The sequence below is a fragment of the Malurus melanocephalus genome, unplaced genomic scaffold (assembly GCF_030028575.1).
Source record: "Malurus melanocephalus ecotype Western Australia unplaced genomic scaffold, MMel_1.1 scaffold_177, whole genome shotgun sequence".
NCBI lineage: Eukaryota > Metazoa > Chordata > Aves > Passeriformes > Maluridae > Malurus > Malurus melanocephalus.
The window spans coordinates 538,486-561,167 of NW_026623409.1; the positions used below are offsets into that span (position 1 = coordinate 538,486).

The 22,682-nt window shown below is 37.7% G+C and overlaps 1 protein-coding gene across 1 annotated transcript in view; it reads right to left on the reverse strand.

Annotated features, from left to right (window-relative positions):
- Positions 1-1,172: 1,172 nt before the first annotated feature.
- The window catches only part of ABHD5 (abhydrolase domain containing 5, lysophosphatidic acid acyltransferase), a 28,550-nt gene continuing 7,040 nt past the window's right edge, over positions 1,173-22,682 (reverse strand). The window contains exons 2-7 of the mRNA XM_057372685.1: positions 15,967-16,052; positions 15,265-15,637; positions 11,649-11,803; positions 7,325-7,436; positions 6,593-6,779; positions 1,173-4,590 (exon numbers count right to left, since the gene is read on the reverse strand). Coding sequence (XP_057228668.1) covers positions 4,501-4,590; positions 6,593-6,779; positions 7,325-7,436; positions 11,649-11,803; positions 15,265-15,637; positions 15,967-16,052 — 1,003 coding nt within the window. The 3' untranslated portion in view covers positions 1,173-4,500. The remainder of the gene's footprint in view (positions 4,591-6,592; positions 6,780-7,324; positions 7,437-11,648; positions 11,804-15,264; positions 15,638-15,966; positions 16,053-22,682) is intronic.

Sequence of the window (22,682 nt, forward strand, 5' to 3'; positions counted from 1 at the left end):
GCTAATTACTAATGTAAATTATGTACATATCTAAGAATGTCTTCAGTACATTCTTGCTACTTGTGCTTCTTATTTTGAAAGTGTGTGTGGCAAATATTTCCATATTTTATACKTCTACATTCTACTACCCACATCCAAATCTTAAGGTGGGGTATCCCTGTGATCAAAGGCAACGAGGCAAACTGGAACATAGCCAGGGCATCCTGCTCCTCTTGTAAAAGATGAATTTATGATCTTTAGTRACAAGTCTTGCTGTACATCTGGATTTTTCATCTTATCTCAGGCAGTCCAGTGACACCCCCTACCTCATGCTTTGCCATCAGCTCACTTTTGATTTGTGAAAATAGCTTCTCATGATTTCTTGGGGCCGCAGGGGAGGTAATTCTTTAAGTGTCTTGTCCAAGTACCAGCCTGAGGCAATGGTATCCAGCTTGGGAAAAAGCATTTGCATTCTGAGGACAAGCTTTAGTCAAAGGAGGGATASCAAGTGCCCCGTATAGTGTAGATCCAAGCTTTCCAACCAGACTTGCTGCAGCCATCCTCTTTGCCTTGGTAAGCCATGTTACTTGCACACTAGACCCCAAACCTTTCCCTCACCATTTCCTTTATCCTCCTTCAGAGCTGATCCACTGTTGAATGTTCCCACGCCGAGGCTCTTCAGCAGAATTTTGCTGTTTCCAGCCACCTAATTCCTTTCTAGCTCTTACTGTTCCTTGTGGTGCAGGTTGTCTTTCCAGTCACGTGCCTCTGCTCTACACACTGGTCTGTCCATCATCATCTACCTCAAAACCTGAAGGCTCCATCCTTTTCCATGTGCTGCCACTAAYACCAGAAAGCTGTTGCTGCACACACCGATGCCCTGTCCTGATCTTACCAGTCCCACTAAAACACGTCTCCCTTCAGCCACCTGTAGTGCTTCAACCTTTCACAAGTTTCACTTGTGTTTCCTAYAAAACATAAATCCCTCAATGAAGGCTTCAAGGCAACACGGCTGTGCTGCCATGCTCAAAGATTTCAGGATGGGTTAATGGCCAACTGGCCAAAAGAACCCAACAAAATGACAAATACGCAGAGGAGCCCCAAGAAATCACCCATTTAAACAGCAGTTGACTGTGAACCTTAGGCTTCTGCAGGCTCCCATTTTAATGAATGCTAACAAACAGGCATTCCTGAAAATGTCAGCCCATACATTAATTCCAGATATTTTTATTGTATTTAATCGTGTTTTAATCCCTGTAAAAAAGCTGAACTACTGTGATCTGGAAGGGCTGGAAGGGCACCAAGGAACCACCATAAGCAGAAAACAGAAAGCATTTCAGAAAGACTGGCACGTCAGTTGAGCACAGAGTTGCAGCAATGTTAAAAAGATAATTTTTAAAAAGAAAGGCCAGCATTGGTTTAATCCAAGTGAAACCTGATGACATTTCTCTTGTCGGACCTATTTTTCCAAGATCAACACATATGAATTCACATTTTCCATTTCCATTTCACCATCAGATACAAACAGGGACTTCCTTGTGATGGTTGTGAATGTTTTATTATAGAGTCTTATCAACAAGTTCTCTGAAAATCAGTTTTTCAGAACTAAAATCTAATCTGGCAGGGTTCAATAAGTAACAAGATGAACTCAGCCATGGCAAACAARATATTACTAAGTTACTTTAAATAAATTTTATCATCACAACAACCTCAGGAAGAGCATGTCCTGGAGATTTAGGCAGTTAATCTTGGATTTTTATTAACATTTTGGATTCTTTTTGTTATGCTCTAGCCTCTGGTACACAGCCATCCTCATTTTGATGTTAGAATAGGATCGATCTTTGGGTGCCTGTGATTCTTGTCTTATTTTATAGTGCTGTAATAAAAATAGCATCATCAACATTCAGTGCTCACCACAGTACATTTATGCAAGCGGTCATTGCACTGAAACAGAACTTCTGGGGAAACTGAGATTACTTCCAGACAGTAATTGCTCACAAAAGGTCTACCTCACAAGTCTTTTCAGCCGTTCATTTTCTTTCAGCACCTCCTACGACATTTATTAAAGTAATTTGACCAGGTTACGTTGCACGCAAAAGGACATTTAGAATTCCATCTTAACCTTCACAGCAGCATCTAATACTGCCTGCAAGATAATCAAGAATCATTTTCCTTATACATACAATCAACATTCTCAGCTTTCAGCTACCTGTTGACAAACACACATCAGTTTCAGTTAAATACAAGGGAATCTGAGAACATTGAGACATTTGAAAATAAGTATTACTGTATTTTTAATGTATTTTGAATAGTTAACCYCAACTTAATAATAACTCTTGATTTCCAGGCCTTAATTGCACATGGTCTTTACAATGGCAATATCATGTCTTAACATTAATCAAAAATAACATTTAAGATTTTTTTTTTATTTGTGCAAAACATAAGCAATAAGTCTTATTAGTACAATAAGCTGAAAAAACAAGGGACATTTAAAACAATATTCACATTYGGTGTGCAATTTTTATCCCTACCTCCAAGTTTTGATGTGGAATCTACAATTCCCATCAGTAAGTGCTATCTGAAAATAACAATAGTTTGTTTCACCTTGTATTATTTGGAGACGATCCAAAATTTAKTAGGTTTTTATGCATAACTATATCGGCTGTTTAAGTCGATAAATACAAAATAAGACACTGAAAAGGGTGATAAAAAACCAACATGCTGAAGGCATCCACCTAAATGGTAGCATGACTGTTAATTTACAGCTTATACTAAAAAATGGAATTGATAATTTTGATTTTCCATTTTCATCTCAAAATTTTACCAAATAATGCAAAAGTTTGTTTTACAGTTCTGGCATCTGCTAATTGAAAAAGTAATTTCATTCAATATTTTATTTTAATTAAAATCTTTATCTTGCTAGATATYAAGTGCTACCAGTCAAGGCAGTCACAAAAACTGTTTGATGTTTACATAGCACCATATGGATAAATATCTCCTTCAGTAAGAGAGATTATGTTCTGCTGGAGAACACCATCAGATTATTTCCTGAATATTTAGGTAATCTTTGCTTTCCACCTCATAAATATGTGCAACAATTCCTTAATTTGAGAAAAAATGCACATAATTCAAGCTTTAAGATGGTGCTATCATTAATTCAAATTCTCTTCATATAAAAGTATCAACAACTCTTCAGTAGTCAATTTAATATTAAAAAACAGATCAACATTTTTATGTAAACTTGTTAAAAAACAAACGACCACATAATTTGGCTTCAAAGTGACAAAGCATTTTTCTTAATATAATTTACTAGGCATGTGAAGAACTAACATCWAACTATAATTCAAAAAGAAGCAAAGACTGGACTATCTCTGATATTGAAATACTCAATTAAAATATATGAAGAATTTCCAAAATATGTAATTATAATTCATTACAGTGGTATTGTTCATTCCAATAATATTCCTTCCTATAATGAGGCTGCATGTTAAATAAAATACATTAAGCTGTTGTAATTTCCAATTAGAGAACATCAATATTCTGCCACTGCCTCTCCTTCAGCCTGAATTCACTAAAATATGGACTAGACTTTCTAGCTGGGAAATATGCCCAACATCCAGGTGGGTATTTCCTAGCCCTAATCAATATCTTATCATCTTATCCACAACTGTTAGATTTAGACCAGTAACAAATCTTGCAGTAAAGTGTTAAAAGGAGATGGAGTAACTAATGAGCCATCTTCTGTATTGTAAATCACAGAAATCTACACATCAAAATATTTATGGAAGCATGAAGTGCTGGTGACATCATCAACTCTTACAAACTGAGTCTTCTGTAAAAGTTGCACAGATGGAAAAGTATGCCTCGAGATAAATGGAAATAAAATCCAGCAGAAGACAGATTTCCTAATATTGAGCCTCAAATTCTTAAAAACTAACAAACATATTTCAGTGACAGACACTGCTCATTATTTTGGCCCTGTCCCTTTCCCAAAATCAATTTCATAAGCTGTTATCACTCCAATTAAAAAACAAACCCTCTTAAAATATTTTATATGGAGTTCTGGGTTCCAAAAACAAAATACATATGCAGTTTCATATTCTTGCTATGAAACATCAGCTGAAAAGTATGAACATTCATAAACAAACCAAATTGCATTTTGTACATTGTATCTCTATTGATACAATTCTCTGTGTTGGAGAAATCAGCATTTTTAGAGTTCAACATGTGCAAAGTTCAATTAAATTTTGAAGAAAATTCCAGTTTCAAAAGTTACATGTAATTTTGTACCTGACAGGTCAATTTTAAAAAAAAAAAAAAAAGCTGTACAAAGTTAGCTTCAAACCTCTTCATTCCCCTCAAAAATAGGCACTCAGTGGTTTAAGTGTGCAAATGGCTTCTTAGAAGAAACAGTGTGCAAACAGAGCCCGTTCCATTAGCTCTGCATTCTTTAGTGATTTCCTAGAGAGTAATGCTGTTAAATGCTATCTACGGTATGACTTTCTAACGAAGAGGAGACACTCAGTCCACAGAGTCACAGATGTCTTTCACTTTCTCGTTGAAGTCTTCAGGTTGATCAGCATACACGTAATGACCTGCACCGAGGATAGCCTAGAGGATAAAGGGGAAGAAACAGGTCAGTACCATAAAAATGTAATAAACAAATAAATAAATAAACACTGGGACAGGTGAAGAACTTGGCTCTTACACATTACCTAAGTGCTGGCATCATACAGCCTAAAAAAATACTCTAAAAGTAGGAAATACCAAAATCTTCTTTTCCTTGTGAAGAAGCTTTCCTACACAGGAAAAGAAAGTGAAACTACCGCTGATTCAACTGTTCACCTTGTTGGAAAAAAACCCACCACTTTAGTGTGCACCAGTCACTGCAAAACAAACAGTAGATGCTTWGCAGATCAAATTTCTCATGCATCTTGATTTTCTTCACTTTCTACTCCAATAGTCTATTTCTATAATTTGTTATCCTCTGCACAAGTGCTACGAAGTAAACCACTACACCACAGTGTACAGCAAAGATAGTTGAYCTGTTTTCTTTCCATTTTAGTCAGTCCAAGACTAATCTGTATTTCAAACTATTTTCCCCTCCCTTCCTTAAAACACTCTTTTAAGTCTCTAACTGGATCCAATAAAAGTATAGCTATGTTACTGTGTTAAAAAAACCCCAGAAACTTGAAGTAAAAAAAAAATTACTTAGAAATAAACACCTGTAATAAAAGAGAATCTCTGCATKTTATCAAGCATGGCACTGCCAGTCCACATCTCGGCCTCCCTCCTATGGGAGCCCTTTCCCTCCTATGGRTTTTTGAGCATGCCTGCAATTCTCACCACTCCCATTTACCTTTTAGAATCTGTATTTGGCTTGGCAAAATTTTAATCTGGAATATGATAAAATTTTCCATATCCCTTCTAAAAGTCCCTGATTAGAGTGGAAAAAATCTTCCTGAATGGTATAAGCTTACCCCAGCAATATATTGTACACTTTTTAACAGCAGCTTTCTGTTACAACTTCCTGTCTGGTTAAGCAGTTAAGTGACACTATCAGTTTGGACGTCAACATTTATGACACGTTACCTGTGGTCTTTAACACACTTAAAACAGTTGGATAACAATGTAATTTCTCTGTACTAGCTCTGAATTCAGCTGTATCAAGTTCTAAAATTTTATCTGGATGACTTGTTATAGTATACCATCAACATTACGTATCATACACTTCTGTCCAGATTGTTGCAGACATCAGTAAGATGACAGCTGTTGTGTTCAAACTTTTTATCACCTCACAGAATTGTAACATATATGCATATTCAATTATCACAGCTGACTGATGTGAAAATAAGCGAAGAATACTTCCACTTTGTTTTTATAGAAATCAACAACAAAAAAATGCAGAGTGCACATTCACATCAAGTTGTAAGTACATGCATTTTAAATGACAATACCATAYTTCTAAACATAAATGCATCAGGTAGTAAGACAACATAATTTTTTTTTAATGACTTAAAGGAAGATGCTTACAAGAACCTAAGCACCAGGTAAAAATGACTCTCTTATCAGAGAAACAAAWGCATTATATAGACAGATGAAGAGTTTGTGAGAGCCTCCCCACTATCTTATAAATATATGGAGATATTAGGACTGCTGTGGTTTAAAACACAGACAAAAACAGTGACTGCAACACCAAGTTCTATTAGCACATTGTAGAACAAAAGAAAGAATGACCTTGCTCACAGATSTAGTTTGGCTTCTAGTGCTACAGTAGGTTTTGCTCTTAGCCTAGGGACTGAACACTTTTTTCTAGGTTTTCTCTGATCTAACATTTGTTTTCTCTCTCTCTGTTACMGAAAACAGAACTTATTACCTCAGGCTCTAAATCAAAGGGACACCATATCCACAGCTGGTATGAAAAAATACAGAATCACAGAATGGTTTGGGCTGGAARGGATCTTAAAGCTCATCTAGCTTCAACCCCCCTGCCATGGGCAGGGACACCTCCCCTTGGATCAGGTTCCTCAGGGTCCCATCCAACCTGGCTGCATAGATATGGCTTAAACAAATTCACAGAAAAAGCAAACAACTGATTTAAAATCGAACTTACTATTGTCTTCACATAGGAATTTGGTCTCAGAGACTGGATAGTGCTGCCAGAATTGCCATCTATACAGGARCGTGCTCCGTAGACCACTGTGATAGGAATGTCTCGATCCATTTGCGAAATCCGTTGCAGCATTGGCCTTTTTGCCCATCCATAGGGAATCGTCATRTTCTTGAAAGCTGTTTCACCACTTCAAGCCATTCAGGAAAGTAAAAAAAAATAAATTCAGCTGCCATTGGATCTGCTTTTTATCTAAACTGGAGTATCCGTGCCTTTTGGTAGCACAGAGTTGACAAGGCTGCAAATTTTTATAATTAGGCAAAGTAAGTTTTCAAGGTTTACATATAATTTTCAGCAGAGTTTACATATAATTTTCAAAAAGAGCCCCTGTTTTTGCATGACTGAGTGGTAGTAGTTAGAAGAATGAAATGTCTTGTTTTTAAAGAAATTCTTTACACATTAAACTTCTCTATCAATTTTTAAACTAAATTCAGTACCCAAACTCTCACACAATCAACACAAATTGAGAAGAAATATAGAATTAGGATACTTTTTACATTTATCAGTTTCTGCAATTCAGAAAAAGTGTGATGGTACCTTTTTTTCAGTATAATAACTGCCACAATTAAAAAAAATAAAGAATGCACACTGTGGGCATGGCCATTGGAGGGAGTAGCAGGCACTCAGTAAATGAACAACACACTTCAAAACACACGAAGGGAGACTCATACTCACCTGGGTGACTGTACATTGCAGTGATAGATATATTCAGCTACAGTGTTATCATCAAACATTGATGAATATTTGCGCTTGAAATCTGGTCTTAAGCGCTGAACAAGACTTAATCCTGTTAAAAACAGAAAACACTATTAGAGGGGGAATGAGTATAAATCACTTCATCAGATTGCCTAATGCTTTCCATTACAGCCCTCAAAACACATCCTCTTGAAATTCGTGCCTTCTAAGCCTGTATTTTGTTTTACCACTTGCATGTCTTAGGGAAACACAATGGAATTACACTTCACCAGAATGAAATATAAATACTCTAAAGAACTTCATGCTGTTCCCCTTGCTGAATACATAGGGGGAATATTTGAGTAGGGTCACTACAGGAAAAGAAAACTACAGTGGGGACCAGCAAAAGGGTTAAGGAGGGCATCTTTCTGTCACCAGTTTAGTCTCACATGATACCAATGCTTTCTTCTTGCTCTGACAGCACTGGGTAGGCTAAAYGCATCACACCTTTCACAACCAGAAGGCACCGTTGAGAAAGCTGAAGTGTTTTTCTTGCTTAAGTCTGTCCCCTCCTCTTAGAGAACAGTCTGCTTACAAAGCTAGTTCATCTAACTAGCTTGTGGTTAAAAGAAGTCTATGATGACAAACAGGCATAGAAATCTTGACATAAGGCATAAGTACTGGCATAAAYGAAGAGATTTAATGTAGAAAACCACTGTCCTCAAGCTCCCCTAACAGCCAGCAGAGAAGTGTGGCCAGGGGCTAGTTCAGGTCTTCTAAACTTAAGCTTCTTTTCYAAACCATTTCTCTAAGGAAGAAGCCTCTTCTACATTGACCATAYGGATCTTTGGGACAAGAGCCTCACYACAAGGTTAATCASAGTCTAAGAACATTAGTCATCCGTTATATCTGATCTAAACCTACCCTCTTTGAGTTTGAAGCYATTACCCTCTGTCCTATCRTTACACACCCTTGCAAAAAGTTSCTCTCCAGCTTTCTTGTAAGGCCATTTTTAGTACTGGAAGGCTCCTACAAGGTATCCTCAAAACCTTCTCTTCTGAATTTCAACTCTTTCGCCTGCCTTCATAGCAAAGGTGCTCCAGCCCTCTGATRATTTTCATGTCCCTCCTCACAACTATCTCCAACAGGARTATCTCCAACATACATATACTGGGGCCCCAGAGCARGACRCAGAATTCCAGGTGGGGTCTCATGAGAGCAGAGTAGAGGRGGAGAATCACCTCCCTCAATTTGCTGGCCACTCKGCTTTTGATACAGCCCAGGATGGGGCTGGCTTTCTGGGCTGTCAGCACACATTGCTGGGTCATTTTGGGCTTSTCATCAAACAACACACCCAGGTCTTTCTTCTCAGGGCTGTTCTCAATCCATTCTCTGTCCAGAGATGGTTGGGATTGCCCCGACCCAGGTGCAGGACCTTGCACACAGCCTTGCTGAACTTCATGATGTTGGCATGGGCCCACCTCTCAAGCCTGTYCCTGTGGATAGCATCCCTTCCCYRCAGCTTGTTGACCACACAGCTTGGTGCCATCAGCAGATTTGCTGAGGATGAACGTGATCCCAGTCTGTGTTGCTGATACAGATGCAAAACAACGCCAAACCCAACACTGAACCGTGAGGAACAACACTCATCACTGGTTTCCATGTGGACATTGAGCTGACTCTGAGTGTGATCATTCATGGTTGTTTCCCCTATTCCAGACAGCAGAAACTTCATGCTGCTGTTAATCAGGGCAATTATGATGATGTCATTTCTTCCCACCCAACCCCAGGCAAAGGCCTGGTATTATTTATGTAGAGCTTGTCACAGAGCTCTATGCTTTTGTAACCTTGAGATTATTGCAACACACCCTTATGCATGCTTTAAGCAGCTTTAGGAAACTAATACAGTTCAAAAGAAGATAATTTCCTTATGAAACAGTGCTTTAACTACCAAAGCAATGAAGATTTTGTAAAAGTCTGGCAACTGGCTCTGCTCTATTTTCCCTACAGAGAGTACAGYAGCTGGACTTCTGTCTTTTTCTGTGTATTTGCGTTTTTTGAACACAAGTGAACACAGCTGGCTTAGAATAAGAGACTAATTCTGGAAGATTTCTGGAAGGAAAAGACTAATACTGTGTTTTTTTCTGCTATCAGCATAGAGGCCATGGCAGTGGCCATGTTACCAAAGTAAGTGTTACCAAATTTTAGAATTCACTTTCCATTTAATAAGAAGTACTTTGTCTGTGGGTCCAATTCCAAAACAGTTTTCACCTGGGAATTTACAAGGGAGAATGAAACAAGGATTCAAGGCATCTTGGAACAAATTTTGGAATGAAATCRCACTGTGAATCATTGTTGTAATATTTATTGAAGAAATTCTGAATTGTCTGGCTGATGTTTTCCACAATGTCTATAAAAATGCTGTAAGAAATTCTAACACCGAAGACACCAAGTTCCACAAAGAGGCTGTGGTCACAGTTACTTTTCTGTTGTGCTGAGGAATTTTCAGGCATCCAGCTCTAGGAATGGAATTCAGAAATGCAACCTAAGCACCGAACAGCCTATACTGTGAGACTCCTGGGTGACTGTTCCAGTTAAGTGAAGAAAAATATGCAAATCAACTACCCAGAATCCACTCAAAGRAAAAAATACCTCTAGATTCTGTCTCTCTCCCAGGTTTAAGTATTTGCCCGCAGGTCTGATTAAATATCCATGTGATACTATGGTGATATCCTAATGAACCTGTTTCACATTTAAGTGTTTAACTCATACTTTTGAACAAGGGCAATTGCTTTAGACTGAGGTTCAAACAATCATGTTTGCCCATCAGCTTAAGCACATTTGCATGTGGGATGGAACCTGGGCTCAGTTCAGTGTCTTCATCAGGTTAGGTCTCACGCCTACTCACAGAATAGTGTTTCAACCTACCCTTTTCCAAGAACTATGTTTCACCTGTCAAGAACTGAAGTTGATGATGGARAACTTTTTTATGGGTGCAGTGACAAAGGGGTGAAAAGGTTTTTAAAGGCAATGCCCTCCACAGCAACCTTATTATAGGCAAAGCTAGGTTTGGGGACACCTTGCCAAGACAGAGTCTGCCTAGGCAGTATGGTTTTGAATGCACTTATTGCTAAGGGAGACAATTTTAGCTTTGAATTCTTCCAYGTGGATTGATTTATGTATGCACTTGTTATTGGATAGAATACATAAAATCAGTGTGTATCACTCAATATGCTTCAGGTTATTTTGTTAACCAAATTGGAAGTTTACTTAAAAAAAAATCTGTTTGTACAAAACATGTCGCTTGTCTGAAAATCTAGTTTTGTCGCACTACTGAAAAGAAACAAACAAATCAACATTAAAATATATATTCTATAGAAATATATTTAGGAAACAGATGTGGTTTAAATATAAACAAAGTCTAGAAATCTCACAAGGCTTATCTTCAGACTGAATACCAAAAATGATGAGGAGGGAGTTAATTGTAACTTGTGAGGGGCCTGAAGGATACCTTTTTCCAAGCCTCTCCAGAAGACAGTTCTCTAGCACAGAGAGTAACAGACACATAACTTCTTTCTCCTCTAGAAGGACTACAATTAATGACTTTAAAATTTCATTACACTCTTCTCCCTACTCCCCACATGAATTTAAACCATAGTATTTTTGGTCAGCCTCACCTAGTCCTACTATTAGGGTATAGAGAGTTTATCCACCATCTCATCAGTGCTGTTGAAGAAACAGATACACGAACTGCCACCATAATGCAGGACACCAATGAGGACCACAAGATTTACTCGAGTAGTAAGAAAATGGCTARTGGAAAGAACCCAGTTTCAACTTAACTTCTCTACACTCTGGCCAAAAACAAATGCATTTATGAGAGACTGCTTTATAACTTTAAGGGAATTTGGCATTTCCATCTGCTCAACAAACTGGAGTTAGAATGGAAGCTAAATGGACTGTGACTAGAGGAAACAAGAAAAAARCCTTTTCACATTCATGCCTCATTATCAGGGTTCCCCAACAGACATCTGCATAATCCAAGTCACCRTAACTGTAGCTCTAACTACAGTTAGATAACTGTAGATATGTACAGATCATTTACTGTAGCTTGCTGTAAACTATCCTGCTACTATTTCTAATAGCAAGGGTTTGTCCTCTTTCCCAAAGAGTTCAAACTTTCCTCATCACTCCCACTTTCTCCTCCAACCCTTTCTTCTGTGGGTGATACAGACTTGCAAAAAAGCTTATCATAATGTGCTATCTCCTCCGTGTTTATGTTTAACCAAAATAGAAATGGTATTTAAGAGTAGCTAGAACTCACCAAAGGGTCCTGCTATTCTTAGCCCAGCTAATGGATTAAATGGACTCAATATAGCTCCTAGTGCTTTGATCCAGATTGGAATTGGTCTTTCGTGTTCAGCATTGTCAGGCCTCTCTGGAAAACCCCATGGCTCCACTAAGATAAGATGCTTGACCCTGTTGGCAAAAAAGGTTCAGCAGTTTAAAGTACAGTAGCTTTTCTTCAACTGAGCATGATGAAAATGTGCTATCTGTTTTACAGATACATACATACAGCCTACTKTAGCCACTTATTTCACGGAGCCTTATTACCTAGTTTGTGATTCATCAATGGTTTTGCTTTCAATTACTAATTAGAGAATGAATTGCACCTAATCATATGTATTAACACCAGAAACATGAAGCATGCGTCACAAAGAGAAACTCATATTCTGTAGATACTCACCATCACACACATTTGAGAGAAAGGATAGTCTTGTTTCTGTTTTTAAAAATAGCCTAATCTAAATGCTCAGTCAATATTATTTACAGGAGCAGTTTAATTTGACAGAAAAGAGGATAATTGCATCTGTTTCATTAAAGTAAAGTTGCTAGAAGTCTAAGATCTCTGTTCAAAGAAGACACAATTTAACTGAAATATCATCTTACCAAAGTAAAATTTGAACTGAGAAAGGCAGAGCAAAACTAGCAGTTGTCCTCTAAATGTATTGATTTTAGGTCATGAAAGAAAACATCAGAGAGGCCATTTGTAAAATTATCATCCCAAGGAGTATCAGTACGCAAAGCACAGTAGGAGTCTCCAGCAGATATTGATCATTTCATGCAGTGGGTTGCCCTCAAGCAAAAATTCTAATTCATCCTGGTAGATTAGAATTATCCATTTCTGCTTAAACCCATAGTAACACCTACTCTAACTATCCTAGATACTGATAATTTCAGGGAAAAAAAACCCTCTTTCCTACAGTGTCACATATTTAAGATGATTTTCCATGGAAGCTTCCTCATTATTGCTCTCTATAACTACCTGACAGAAGGTTGCAGCAAGGTGGGGGCTGGTCTCTTGTCCCAAGTAGCAAGCAACAGATCATGAGGAAATGGCCTCAAGTTGTGTCAGAAGTTTWGATTGGATATTAGGAAAAATTTCTTCACTGAAAGGGCTGTCAAACATTGGAACAGGCTGTCTTGTTCAATCTGGTCTAGTGGGAGGGCAGGGAGAGTCAGAACTAGATGATCTTTATTGTCCCTTCCAACCTCTACCATTTTATGCTACTATGTCCAAGAAGTGTTTGAGTTCCCATCCTTGGAGGTATTTAGAAGATGTGTGAATGTGGTGCTTAAGGACACAGCTCACTGGTAGACTTGGCAGTGCTGGGTTAAAGGTCAGACCAGATCGTAAAAGGCTTCTCTAACCTAAATCGATCTAGGGKTTTTATATTTCTATCTTTACTTTTTCCTTCATTACTTCCATCCCGGTTAAAGCCATGAGATCAGATATGAACATAGAAGAGTTCATAGTGCCTAAAACAATGCCAGAAGTGATCCCAAAAGCTATTTCTGGACTATGATCAGCTGGGAAACAAAAAACCTGTGCTTGGAATGAAGGGTTGGAAAGGAAACCTCACAGAGATGTTCCCTGCTTCTAGGCTTAGCTATGAGCATACTTTGCACCCTGCAGCAARTACCAACAGTAAGAGAGGACAGGGTGAAATCTATCTGTACAAAGGAAGCAGGAGAGATCAGAGGTAAAGAAGTGCAAGCAATGAGGAGACATTCGGGACAGCCACACATTCTGTGCACAAACTATGGCATGAAGTACAATACAGCAGATGAATGAACAAAATTAAAGTACATTTTGTTTCATGTTTCCTTTCTTAATACTTTCCTTCCCATTTGGCATTTCTCCTTTTGGTAATCAAGCCTAAAACATAACCCAGGATAATGGGTAAAAAAAAATATAACCCAGGGAAGTTGACCATGATAATCATTCTGAAAGTAAACGTCCAGAAATTGCAGTATTTGAAAATCATGGCCCACTTCAATTTGGCAAYACGCTAAATGGGAGTCTTCTTGTTGGATTAGTAACCTCGGATTTTCCATTAATGACTCTAGTACAGTGTAGCAAATTAACGGATCATCTATGCTTGGAGAAACAGATCTACTTTCCTAGCAATATGTATCCAGAATCCCTTAAGCCTCTAATTCATTGTTAGATAACGTGGCTGAAAGCTGTGCTATATTTACCACTTAATTCAGTGCTCTTTTAAGATCCTACCAGTCAATTTGTTATTTTGGTGGTCYTAAGTTTGATTTCAGAGAAACATTAGTAATGTGAGAGCATAAACTGAAACATCCCCAAATTAATTAACCCCAACTTWAGGACAATGAGACATGAAAATAACATATTGCTTTTGATGCAAGTCAGCAGTAGGCAAAACCAATATCGCACCTCACAGGGATATGACAGTGCCATTTATAGATACTTGGGAAAAAGAGGTAAGGAACTTATAAGTGATTCCTACAAAAAGCTAACTATAGCTAGCTAAAAGTTGGTTTATATCTAAAAGGATAATAGGTTTATGTCTCTAAAGCAGAGGATTGCATTTCTTCATTGCAATTCTGGAATTAGAAACACATCTATTTTCACACACCATCTCCAGATACTTGTGTTAACTGTTGTCCACTTAGAAAGAAAATGGCAAAGCATTTTATGGAAAAAATGATGCATGAAATTCAAATATATGAACTTCAAATATATCCAAGTGAGAAACAAAGAGATGGTAAAACCTGACATGAATATAAAAGAATAAGGTAAGTATTTACATTTATAATATATGTAGTATAATATAGAATCTACTATATGGCGTGACAAGTTATGCTTATATACACAGTTCTTCATGGAAGATCACTATGTTTATCCTAAGAAAAGCACTGTTCTTTTTGGGTACAGAATTAMCTTGGTGGGATCCTAGCTCAGCAGGGGATGCATAACCAGACATATAACCAGATATATAAAAGAAACAAACTACTACTTTCAGGGGGAAAAAAAASGTATGAACTGTCGGACACAACATGGTGCAGAAAATGCTGATGAAATACAATTAGAGAACTGCTGCAGCTGAGTTGTCCTGCAAAKAAGAAATATGAAGTGGCATACAGACAATTTAAATCAAAGAGTCACTAAAATAATTTGCACATCATCATGCTGGCACCAGGCTGACTGCAAGCATGTAGGCATAAATTACCTAGGGGAATTCTATTCAGAAGTTTCAATGTTATCCATAGTAGTGGGAAGTTTGGCAGAAACAGGCCTATTTTCCCTTCACAACATGTTTGAGACAAAACATTCACCCATAAATATATTCATTGCTATTTCACCTTGTAACATGGCAAGCAGATACTGAAGAGGCACAGAAAAGTATACCAGAAAATCGTGTTTACCATACCTTGCCTACTTCTATTCATCTGGAAACAAACCAACCAATTAATATTCGGGTCTTAGAATTTAGTATCAYTGCTTTAAATCATCACAGTCATTTATGTAAAGATTGTCAACAAAGAGCCTGATGAAATAAAATCTATGTTAAAATCATTGGTCAAATACAGAAAATCAATTCCTTCATTCCTTTATTTTCACATACCTTGATGGATATTTTAAGGAGTAAGCAGCAGCCAGGAATCCACCTAGGTTGTGTCCAAGCAAAATCATTTTTTCTAGCCCCACCTCCTTTCTCCATTCTTCTATGGATTCCACAAACTGATTTTCTGCTTCCCGAGCATCAGTATCAAAGTGTGGTCTACTGCTATGTCCAAATCCCAAGAGGTCAAAAGCATGAACGGTCCTGTTCTCACAAAGATCTTCAAAGTTGAGAGCCCACAGTCCAACACCTCCTCCAAACCCATGCAGGAGAACAAGCGGAGTTTTATTTGAAAGGTCTGGAGAGAAYGTCAGTGTCCATATTTTATTTCCATTAGATATATACACGTATCGTTTATTGTATGTGCTTGTTATACCTAGAGAAAAAATGAGAGAAAATGATGCTGCTAGACATGCCTGGTGCAATACAAAATATGTTCTGGGGAAACCCCTGTTTTCAACAGAAGCTCCACTCAAAGGAGACAGCCTCTAATTAAATGTCTACATAAGGGGAACAATGAAAATGTAATTTTTAACTTGCTTATTTCATCACAGTGTAAAAGCCATCCTGAAAAACTTCTTTCATTATATTTAATGTAAGTATATTTAATGTATTAAATATATTTTAAATATATTTCAGTATATTTAATGTATTTACAGAAAATCTAGTTGTATCTATGAAACTTGTTTAAAACCAAATACTTACATTTTAGCATTTTGTCTTCAGCCTCTTTAAGGTGTAGCAGTGATGTGGGACACCAAGCAGGAAGCCAGCTGAATAACCATCCGAACCTACAACAGCAATATAGAATAAAAAAGTCTTGAGCTAAGTGGTAATTTTTGGCACTGAYGCTTTGAAGACGTTTCTTTTGCTGCTCTTCGTAAGAGAGCCCACACAAAGTACATGGTGTGAAGAACAGGAATGTGCAGTGGGAGGGAATTCACTTTCTCCTGACTTTTATAAAGTGGCATCACAATCAGGGGCATTTTTYAGAGGGTAAGCAGTTTTTCCACTGTGTCCTCCTATCACAGTATACTAATGTGGAGACATGAGCTCTCATGCCGACCCAGCAAGCTTGGCAGGATGCATAACAATCACTGGAATTTCCAGCCTCCTCTCAAGTTCCTTTGGAAGGCTGCCTGCACACACTTTACCTTGCATGAACCTATTAATTCCAAAAGGAAATAAACTGTGCGTTCACCAGCCTGACCTGAACGGGTTACTCTAAGTTTAAAAAGTGAAAAATAAGCAGGTTTTTCCTAGCAAAGCAAAAACCTAGAACCTTAATTATGAACTTTTAAAGAAAATCCCCGATGAAAACAAAACAGCAATTCCCCCAACAGAAGCTGCTTTTCCAGCTGTCAGTTACTATCTTAGTAGTGCCATCTTGACCATGAGAGCAGGGAAATGACTAAGCTGGCAGCATTGCCTCACCCAGTGCTGCAAAGATTACTACAATTCGGTACAGCTTTTCCTGGGTGCTAATTTTGCCCTTGTTTTTAAGATGAAATCTTATTTTTCTGCCTCTCACCTTGYTTTGAAGAGGCTTAGACTGACTACTACTGCAAAGGCTGCTACTGCAGGACGCCAGASAATTCCTCACAGGGAAGAGGATGTAAACGACCAAATCAACTTTCTCTAGCACTCTTCTCCTACACTAAACTACTTTTCAGTTAGTTATAGAATTTTCAGGACTGAACACTGAGAGTATTAGTTATACAACAACTARTGCTAARAGACTATTAGGTTACTTGTGTCCTGTGTGCACAACACATCAGTAATAAATTAAAGATCTGTCCACACAAGTTCTTTACCCAAGTGATCTTCTCCACACATTTTAAGAGCCGATCTACTCCAGCTGCATAGCTACTTAAATTTATGATATGACATGGAARGTTTTCTGGAGATGTWCAATGCAACTGSAAGTAGCTTTGTTCAGATTCACAGAAACATATTATGGGACAGAAGAAAAAAAATCCCAAATCGTATCTGACCAGAAAGGATTAATCATCCAATCACACAGGCCCACTCCTATTCAGTATTATTTACTCCTCTACACTGATATCTGTAGAAGATCTGTAAATAACCTTCCTGACCCACCAGATCATTGGAACTGTTATAATGAGGGACTGTGGGATTTGCTATCATCATTATMACTGACGGACTGGGAATGGATGGTTGCATGTCCTTCCATGCAATCTAAGAAATGAAGAAATCTAGCATCTTTCAGGAAAATGCGCATCCAAATACTCTGCTTCCACACTAAACAATGCATTTATTTAAGATTTTTAAGAAGTTAAAGCTGGGACAAGCCAAAAGTAGTTTCACCCGCAAGTAACAGTGAAATCTGAGTTTAACAGTAACGCTAATTGCATCCAGTGCTATGAATTACTTTGGTAAATCATTAAACAACAGCTAGGTCACCACTCTTCTGAGTCAAGCTTTCTGTTAGTTATGTGCTCAACTAGGTATTTTCATTCTTAACTCTTAGGTCAGAACCAAAACTAGTCACTATCTCCTCTGAGCTAAAATTATATGTACTGCTTCTTCTCAGAAAAACCACTGATTCCATGAAGAAAAAATACTTGCAAGATTTACTTATTTACAGAACTGTAAAGCTGCAATATGTCAACAAGAAAACAGTACAGAGGTAACACAATGAAATCAAAGTGACATCTACAGATCAGAGTCCCGGGTTTATATTTCCTAGTCCTAGGGAAGCACCTGGATACTTAGGAATATTATTTAGRAAAATGTATCAGAATGGTAAAGTTGCCCACTCTTTCGTTACTTATAAGAACTGTTTACAAATACTGCGATTTTAATTTGGAAGAGACATTGAGTACATGCATAGTTTGACAAACACAGTCAGCAAACTGAAGCTTTTAAAATTAGTTTGCAATTCTGTCCTTTTGTACTTGCTGAACTAAAAGAGTAAGCAGTAAAAGCTTTCAGTCAAAAAAAAGTGAGCACTTTCTAGAAAATTATTTTAGAAAGAAAATATTTAGTTACCTATATTTAGGACTTAATCCTTTATTTCCCTCCTTCCAAAAATGATTTACCACATTGCTAGATGTTTTTCACATATGGAGAATAAACAACTATTTAATCTATTTGAATCATTTTTCTGATAGCTTTGGAAGACTACAGTTGTATCATTTCTTTTGTACATCTGTGCTAAATGTGTCTTCTAAATGTATACAGAAACATCAGTTGCTTACACTGTCTATCATTTTTATGATATGGGATATAAAGCTGTRAGTGCTATATAATGTTAAAAATGAAGCAATGGACCTTTCAAAACAGTGTGCTTACCAGCAATGGAGATGAGTTATGAAGGAAAACTAGAGATTCCAGCAGTAGTTTCCACATTGTAAGTGAGCTACCCCCTGCCAGAAGAGGCAAACCCCACACTGCTCCCATCACCCACACTTCCCTGACACTGTTTCCACCTGTCTTTTTACAGAAAAAAAGACAGGAGTAGAATCTTGTGTTTTGAGGATTTAAGAGATCCACTGGGCTAAGCTGCCTGCTATATCAAAAAGTGTGAAAATAATCTGGCAACTGATTTGTATATATTTTTTTTATAAACCGTACTTATGGGGGTTACACATCAAATTAACAAGAAACATAACCAGTGGAATTTAACCTGTGTATTTTTGGTGGCAAAGTAGTAATATAAACCAGCGTACACATCCATGCTGAAATACCCAATAACCAACAGTAGGGCAAAGCATTGCATAGAATGCTTCCTTCCATCTTCAGTCTGGGGTCAGTTACATTTTTCACATCCGCCTGAAAAAGTCTGGAGTTACAGAAGCTGGAAAAATCAGAGGATAGCAAATGGGGGGCTGTTGACCTGCCAGGCATTCAAAGAAGTCACTCTTTTTGCCAACAGACCTCCTCACATACTTCCACTCTTCATAGAGCACAACTGGGGAAGGAGACCAGAAGGTAAGGGAAAGGAGACACCCACGGAATGACCTCAGATATAGAGAAAGTTAAGGTGATCAGTGTGAGACTAGAAGATTAGTGGAGACCATCAGTAGCCTAYGTTGATGATCAAATGCAGCAATAAATAATGCAAACACAAGGGACACAGGCACAAATATCTGAMAAGGTGGAGCTGCAACAACCATGTGCAGGGGCCAAGCCACCAGGCAGAATCTAACACATTGGCTGGYTGGAGCAAGCAGTCTCTACCCTGGTTGCACGCATAAAAAAGGATAAAGATAAGTAATCCTTACTATATTCTGACACTTAATGAGTGGATAAACATTGTGTTAGGTGTAGCTATGGATAATAYTGCTTTTCCTTAGCTGCTTGAATGTTAATTTGAATCAAGAACCTGCTGTCACAGCATCGCTTCAATTGCTGAAAGGTAACTTTAAAAAGAACTGAGAATCAAGTAGAGGCAGAGGTCACCCATCCACCCATCCACCTCCCCTACTTAGATCAAATCCAATGAATTATGTGGCAAATTGGTCATAACACAGTTATCTTTTTGTCATCTCCATTAACCCTATCCAGCTTGATGAGAATGGATCCCATTCAAGATCAACTTGCAAGACAACTAAAAGATGTGCAGCCACTTACAAATTTGACACACCCATAAAAAGTTTGTGAAAGTTTAAATAATGCTGAAGAAATCAAAATATCTATTTTAACACAGAGGTATGTACTGAAACAGCTGAACAGTCTATCTGATTCCTGGCTTGTAAAGCAGATTTAAGAAATGGAAGCTCTACCACATAAGGATATTCAGAAGTTGCTTTTAACTCTTGTCCAGAAGACAGAATTGTACAGAAATGGGGATAATTCTCTCAGTTTTCAAGCTTACAATTTACTTACATTAGAGTTATACGAATGCATGGCTTACAAGATGCATTAAGTTTGAAAYCATTCAATGGAGGCATCTCCCCGCACACACCAGCATTGTAGAYCTAAATGTCATAATCTGTGGAAAGCCTGTGTGGCAAAACAATAAACCAAAAAACCTGGGGTTTTCAAACAGGTTGCAAAAAGGCAACAACAGAACTCCACTAAACCAGAGTAAACGAATACAATACCATTTGCTACATGATGACCAGCCAAAAATTGATCACCCAGGATCGTGCAGAAATTTTTTTTTAAGTGTTGAATATAAAATCAGCTTTTCATTARGAATTTTGAAGTTAGTATCGTAATCAAAACACCCAGTATAGACCAAAAACCATGCAGCAGTGACAGGGGCATGGAAGATAGTTTTTCCTGTCACAAAGAATTATTTGGACTTAAAAATTACATCAGAAGCCAGAGCTTTCTTATACAACAAATACACAACTTGCAAACAAGGGATTATGGGAAAGTAACTGAATGCACAAGCAACAGAGCTGCGCATCTTTATCTGTCTTGCTCTCAGGAAACAAATGCATTTAATGTTTGTAACCGAAMTCTTGCAGACAATATTGTAAACTACTGGGATTTCAGCTAGGGAGCAAGCTTAAAAACTTAAAAAGCTGAAACACTGAGTGAACTCACTGGTAAACTACTTCAAGCTTTAGCCATTACCCTTAAATCTTACTAGAATTAAGCTGATCTCTCAAAACCCCTAACCCTCTCCTCTTCTGACTCTCAGAATTAACTTCAGCACCAAGGGGAATGGCATTGGGATTTCTAGGGTCATTCAGCTGGCAATGCAGTTTTAAGCACCCAGAAATTCATGCCAACTCCAAATTAAGAGAACCTTACACTGTAACAGAAAAGAAAAAGGGTAAGCTAATGGAAAGACAGCTCAGATTCTACCTTCTTGTTTCTACATAAAATATTTTTGAATTAATGTGCTAACAAAGGAATTCAGAATTTACARTATGTTGAAATCCAAATATAAGCAACACAAGGCTCACTCTTCAAAGGTCCCACATAAACCTCATCCCATAAAAACAGCATGTTACTTCACAACTCATTCAGCCTTTCAGTTGTTATAGAAATACTAAAATGGGCAGAAAAGGAGGAGTGAAAAGAAGCTTCAGGTAKTCATAAATGGGAAAGGGGTCAGCATATCAAATTTATGGGAAAGTGCCAATTTTAAAAATAAAAACTGTTTTATTATAAAGCTCTATGAACACTTTACAGTTAACATAGGATGGATACTCAAGTATAACAGATGCCCTTTTACCATTTTCATTATCTCCTTTTTATGCATGCTTTCTGCATTTTCCTCAGCATCAGCAGTAGCCTACACAAAGCTTAAGATGTACGTAGGATGGTTGCTTTCATCATCAACACCACTAATTTTTCAGAGCAAACTATATCTGGTTTCTAAATTTCAAGTTTATGGGTAATAACCTGAAACAAGAAAAAGCAAAAGAAACAGTCAAGGATGACACAATCAAATAGAATTTTCTGTGCCAAAATGYCAGAGAAAAGTAACAGGCTTACATCTGGCTCATTTCTATCCATGATAAAGTTAAGTTGTAATAAAATTTTCCTTTCCCATCTCATTAATTTATTAGCCTGCAATACAAGAATATTGAGTGCTGCTTACATGACTGATTACAACAAGAATCAATGCTTCTTTTTTTAACAGCCATGGCAAAAAACCCYAATATGTAAAGAAAAATATTTTAGTAATCACTGTATCCAAGATCCATCTTGGTGGCYGCTCTCTGTGGCAAATTTGTGAAATTAACGTTTAAAAACCACTATATTTTAAACCAGATAATTATAGAGACCCAGGTACAGAAAACCCAGAAAGTTCACCAGCAGACCTATGAAGTAACAAGACGGAAAAACAGACGGTGAATCAAGGTGGAGGATACCAATCTTTTAAGTCAGAGCTGCCACTGACAGACAGTAACATATAATCATGACATCAAGTCTGCATTTAACTASGCAGGGATATTTCTGCAACAAGGCTCAGGATATTGTTTCAKGAGAACCTTAAGAGCATACCCAATTTTAGGAGTCCTCGTAATCCTTCATTCCTGTCCCTAAAGTGCAGYRTGTTMTTTAATGTTTCTGTCTTGTGAGAACAGTGAATATAGTMAGAATCATTCAGGCATACACAGTTACTGTTGTTGTAAAGGCTGTATWCCCAGGGACAAAGCTTTTGCACGTACAGTAGAAGTCAGATGTAGCAACCACAACAATTTGAATGAGATGTTCCCAGGACAAAACACTCTGGCAGTTGCAGACAAACACCAGGAGAAGAGAAACAKTCCATGTTTCACTTTCATTGCAAGACTAAAAATGTTGCAATTGTCAGGAAAAGACCTTGAAGTGCATACTAAAGAGGCAAGACCCAGAAGCAAGTGTAAGGATGTGGTATGGGAGCAAAAAAACCTCAGTGCTCTAAGAAGTGCTTACCATTTTCGTGAGGAGACAGAAAATAGATGAAATCATTGTCAACAGGTTAAAAAGGGATACATTTTTTTTTCCCA